This window comes from Pocillopora verrucosa, chromosome 3 (genome assembly GCF_036669915.1).
Source record: "Pocillopora verrucosa isolate sample1 chromosome 3, ASM3666991v2, whole genome shotgun sequence".
Lineage (NCBI taxonomy): Eukaryota > Metazoa > Cnidaria > Anthozoa > Scleractinia > Pocilloporidae > Pocillopora > Pocillopora verrucosa.
In genome coordinates, this window is record NC_089314.1 from 14,130,435 (window position 1) to 14,136,131 (window position 5,697).

The following is a 5,697-nucleotide window of genomic DNA, read 5'->3' on the forward strand; positions in this document are numbered from 1 at the left end:
CCAGTTAGGATTCTTAATAGTTTATGTTCTACTTCCGATATCTGTTTATTTATTTACAGCACAACAATTCAAATTCTACAAGACCTATAATGACCTCACCTGTGTCCAGCATATCACTACCTTCAACAGGATGTGAGTTAAATATAGCAACAAATGAATTATCTACACATTAAACCAAAAAGAGAGACTTTTTGAGTAGTGTGAACAAGCACTTTATTCTCCCACAAATAAAGAAAACTAGCAATTTCTCAGGCCACCAGTTTGAGCATCTAACATATTAGTCTCCAACTTGAGTAATTCATGCAGGAAAAATCAGGTTATCCATTTATTTTCCCCGTCAATGGCAACTCTTGTCACCAATGCAAGTTCCAGATAGCCAACAGTGACCCCAGCTGCGTCCAGCTTACCTCTACCAACTAATGGACGTGAGTGAAACATAATAATGATTTCACAACAAATGATGAAAAACTAAAATGGAATCAAGAAATTGTGGCCACTTCAAATAGAAAAATCCAACAGACAAATGCTAATTTGTGAGAGGTGTAAGTTTTTCCTAAAGTATTTTTCCCAAAAATGTTAATTTTAGAACTGACAGGAAATTTCAACACTGCAAAAAGTATGATTCTTAAAAAAGTGAAAAACTCACAGTAAGAGTGTTTGAACTAAAATATGAAGTTTCACTGAAATTGGCGCAATTATGTCAACCAAGTGTACTTAGCTCTCAAATAAGAATCAATTTCCCTCAAAAAAAATTGAGGCCCCAAAACAAGAAAAAATCGCCCCTTTTAAAATAATATTCCCTCAACAAAGAGTCACTTAAAATGCATTGCACTTATATCAGTGTCTTCTACTTCTTTTAAGTGTATCTTCTTGGAGGTAGGTTCAAATCCCCTAAAGAAAGTACTTTAATATTTTACTTATTTTAAAATCTTTAAAAGAGAAGAATAACTATGAAGTTAAGTGAATTGAAATAAGTTTATTTTGTTGTGCTGCACTGTGCACAAGGAACATGCATCCAATCCCCTCCTAAAACACTCAACAAAAACAGCATGATACCAGCACAAGCTGTGTTATAACCCAAATGATAAATAATAACTTTAAAACACAATTGCAATTCACATCTAACCATAGATATTAATAGAAAATATAACATTCTCATAACCATAATATTTGTTTCTTTAATTGAGAACAGCCATGGAAGCAAAGTCATGCAGATAATGAGCTGGAGCTACCATTGAGAAGATTTAGTTATTTTGTATATCTGAAATCCTGCCTTTCAACTTAATGTAACTAGAGCCATGATATGTGTACATGGCCAAAGGTGTGTGAGTAATTAGCATATCTGGCGTGATTGAAGTAATGCCTGAGGCTTGTGGACGAACCTCAAAAGCTTTAAGTGTTTCATCATATCCTACTGTTTCTAGACATACTACATCAAAGACAACAAACGAAATATTTAGTTCAAAAATCCCACTCAGTTGTCCAAAAACTGGATGGTCTACATCATCAAACTGGATGGCCAAATAGCATTTATCCTCTATATATTTTGTTCCATGAAGTTTAATCCATTTAGATGATTCCACATTATTTATTGAATTTGGATCAAGAGCAAGAGTGGAAGAAATCCTCTCCTTTATTCTTGACAACTCTTCTCCTTTGGGATGTTGCACAGGACCATATTCGTTACCCTTAAATATTGAAGCAGCACTGCGATTCATGGCTGCCTTCTTTTGATGGTGATTGGATAAGGATAAACAAATGTTCTTCAAATTCAGTATTTTCTTAAGGTCTTTGAAGTATTGATGTTTTGCTTCAAAACGCATGGCCCACAAGTTTATCAGTGGACCAAGAAGAAGTATAACTTTTGGAAAATGTACAAGGTAGTGCTGCTTTAGAGTAAAAGGCTGTTCAGGAAAAAGTTCCTTGAAGAGTCTTAAATATTCAGCAACATTTTCCTTTAGCTGTGCTATGGTTTCAAGGCTAACAACTGATGCAAAGCAAATTTCTGTAATGTCACTTAACAAAGTGTATAGCTCCCAGTGGCTGTCAGAAAAGTTAATACTGTCTCCAACAACGAATGGAAAAATGCAAAAGAGTAAATGACATTTTGCTGCATCTTGATTCAGAGTTGTGGAACCATGGAGATCTTTTTCACGTACATAGTTGGGCTTGTCAGTAATTTCCATGTAACTATATGGGAAACTTTGAATGGCACTGTTTATTGTTGCGAGATTGGTTACTTTAGTGTCAACATAATGTTTTATAAGAGCTTGTAATGTTAGGGGTAGAACTCCCTCTAAGAAAACATGCATAACACCTGGAGGAGATTGTTTAAACATATCGAAGTGTGGAAACTCAGTGGGGATACTTTTCCTGTTAATACCGTAACTGGTTCTGTAGTGGTCCTTAAGGGTCTGAGTGGCTCCACTGATCACACTACATTGCTCTAAATGCTTCTTGAGTGTTTGCGCCTCAAAATCGTCCTCTCTGAATCCATTTTGCATGGCATTATTATCAGCATTACAAAACCTGCACTTTCTGAGGGCACCACCCACTGATTCCTTCAAACCAATGGCTTGGTGAGCAGCTGGATTATCTGCTACATGTGCCACCAAAGATGCTCTTATACGTATTGTCTCACCATCCTTCAAATTGATTGGGTACCAATCTGGCATGCTGAGTTGCTTCAAGTCATTCAGGAAGGGTTCAAGAATGATGTCAAACCCATAGGTAGCAATATCCTCAGACTTCACCACTGCAAAAAGATTGATGGCATCAAGAACACTGCAATATTTCTTTGACAAATTACTTACCAAGTAGTAAAACAATAAAAGCTTGTGTTTTTTTACTCTAGTGCCCACAGCATTACACAGTTCTATTTCATCACTATACAGGATAAGCTCCAATGTGTTTCGATCAATAGCAAAAAGAGGGTGATTGGATTAGGCTACACCATCCTGAAGAAATTTCAGTTTGCTATCAGCTTGCTTACAGTTAGACTGCAACAGTGCTTTTCTCAACTCTTTATCAGACAATAAAGCTTCCAAGTTCTTTATGAGAAAAATAAAACAATAGGTGTGCTTCTTGAACTGATGATTCTTTTTTCTGCCATGTCCTCTAGTCCTTGAGAGTGTTGTTCCAAGAGTCCTCTGCACTGGTTGCTACAACAAAATAGATAATGAAAATCATTCAAGGTCATTTATATTTTTAGGACGGAGAAACTCATCACATTTCAATGCTCATTCTTTCATATTTTTTTTCCAAAACTGTCTCCCTTCAGTTTCTTGTTCTCAATTTTTAATAGTTCTCAATCATATTTTGTATTTAATGACCTATATACCAGTGAGAGTACCCTTAGATGTGGAAAATACATGTATAAATAATAAACAGAATGACCATTACTTTTTTTCAAGCAACAAAGGTCTCAAAAAACAAACAGTTTGCTGAATATTTGGGAGGCAAGCAGAGAGTGCTAACTATTTATTACTCTTAATTAATCCTCAAAAGTACATACCACAAGATTGAAGTGTCGGTTGATAAATTAATTTCTTAGCCAATCGCTGTGGCAGTGTTTAAATTGGGGGAAATCACTTAAGTCCAAACAGTCACTAATATCAACTCTGTTTTCCAATTTCGTCTTGATTCTTTGGCCAGCTAACAACACGCTGTCCAGGCAGATTTGCGTAGTAAAGCTCATAACAGATTTAAGAGCACTTTGAAGTAGTCCGTATTCCTCTCTCATGCTAAAAAAAACAACAACAACAAACAATTTCACTTGTAAGTTTTTCAAGCAGCACGCCCCTCCCCCGCTTCCAGGCAAACTATTACTTACTGTTCAAGGAACAAACAAGCACATAAAAGAAAGAGCTGTTTCACGTCGTCATGAACGTGGGAAGAAACTTAAGTTGAATTGAGCACTAAAAGGTATGAACTTACTATCATTTGCCAAATTTGATAACTGGTTGGAGTTTTTATTGTCTTGTGCCGTTGTTTTAAGCTCTTATGTTTGGGTCAATTATCACAAACGGCTTATTTTAAGTTTTCCTTTTTTGCACAGATGGCGGCAAGTGTGAAAACTGGAGAGAAAGCAAACACGTAAGCAATTTATTGACGGAATTTAGTGAAAGAATGCTGATTGTGATTATTTTTGAATGAAAAGTTTTAGATAGCAGTACTATATACCTGTGAATTTGGGTGCAAGAAAATATAAAGTAGGTAATGTAACGATGTTAATTTATGCATGTTAAGTTAATTTATACAGTTTAGTTTACATCCGGGATCCGGCATGTTTTGCGCGCTCTTTGCTTGTTGATGTACACTCGGCTTACAAGATCCAAACGTTGTGTTTGAGTGCTCTGGTGTTCCGTCATCCGTCTTAGCGAATACGTTACATGGTGTCAGAAGTGAAAACTAGTTTCTGCAATTGGTGCTGTCAAGGGATTATCGCTCAGCGAACCGGAAAGTGTTCTGGAGAGAGATTTGTTCGCACGCACGTGGTCGACCAACTCTGATCTGCGAACGTGTTTGGCGCTTGCCATTCATAACCTTCTTCACAACGAATAGCGGAAGACAACGGTGACTGGAATCGTTTTGTGTTTTCGAAAGGAAATCTCTGCTGAAGGAATCTAGCTAACTTCAAATTACTCAGTATGCCTAGCTAACCTGTATTGGCACAGATGCTCTAGATGTGTACGAAGGCTTAGAATTCGAGACTGAAGACGATAAGAAGGACATTGATATTGTTCTCCAAAAGCTACAGCGTTATTGTATCGGAGAGACAAACGAAATCTACGAGAGATACCGATTTAACAAGAGAGACCAAGAACCAAACGAGTCTCTGGATGCTTACGTCACGGCCTTGCGCACGTTGGCGAAGACGTCTAACTTCGGAGTGTTAGAGAACAGTCTAATTAGAGACAGGATTGTCATCGGAGTAAGAGACAATCAAGCTCGCAAGAAGCTCCTACAAGTCTCCAAACTCACATTGAAGGAATGCATTGATATCTGTAGATCCTATCAGACCTCAAGCCAACAACTGAAAGAAATTAATCAGGAGGAAGTCAGCGCCATTAGTCAGTCTCATGAAAAGAAACCTAGAGAAATTCGCTGCAAGTTCTGCGCCAAAACGCATGCCTGGAACAAGCTTAAATGTCCTGCATGGGGGAAGACTTGCTCTAATTGTGGCATTCCAAACCACTTTGCGGTGGCCTGCAAAAACAAACCGCCTCCACCCAGTTCGGCCACATCCTGTAAACCTCCCACACCGAGACACGTCCGCAAGCCAGTACATGCAGTGGAGGATTCTGACTTTGACGAATATGTCGCCTGTGTTGATGTCAAGGAGCACGTCTGTGCGGTGGAAAATCCTGATCATAAAGACAAACTGCTTGCGGTAATGCTATTAAATGGTCATAGAGTCCCATTCCAACTGGACACTGGTGCAACAGTGAACATCTTACCTGAAGAGTCTTTCAAAGAAGTATATGGTGAAGGCAGCCTATCCCTGCTGGACAATGCGGACGTAACTCTTGTTATGTACAACAAAACTGAGGAGCCCATTGGCAAGAAACGTGTCCAAGTTGTGAATCCCAGAAATGGAAGAAAATACAGTCTGGAATTTGTAGTTGTAAAAGGAAAAGGCAATCCTCTGCTTGGCTTATGAGCCAGTGAGCAAATGCAACTCATCTCTGTGGTCCG

The 5,697-nt window shown here is 38.2% G+C and overlaps 2 protein-coding genes across 2 annotated transcripts; one reads left to right on the plus strand and one right to left on the minus strand.

The window, feature by feature from the left end:
- Positions 1-1,244: 1,244 nt before the first annotated feature.
- Positions 1,245-2,675, minus strand: LOC131773346 (uncharacterized). Its single transcript, XM_059089332.2, has one exon. The coding sequence runs from the start codon at positions 2,673-2,675 to the stop codon at positions 1,245-1,247; it is 1,431 nt and encodes a 476-aa protein (XP_058945315.2).
- A 1,382-nt stretch (positions 2,676-4,057) lies between these two features.
- LOC131773347 (uncharacterized) lies at positions 4,058-5,662 on the plus strand. The gene is made up of 2 exons (XM_059089334.2): positions 4,058-4,067; positions 4,677-5,662. The coding sequence occupies exons 1-2, from the start codon at positions 4,058-4,060 to the stop codon at positions 5,660-5,662; spliced, it is 996 nt and encodes a 331-aa protein (XP_058945317.2).
- The last annotated feature ends 35 nt before the right edge of the window (positions 5,663-5,697 follow it).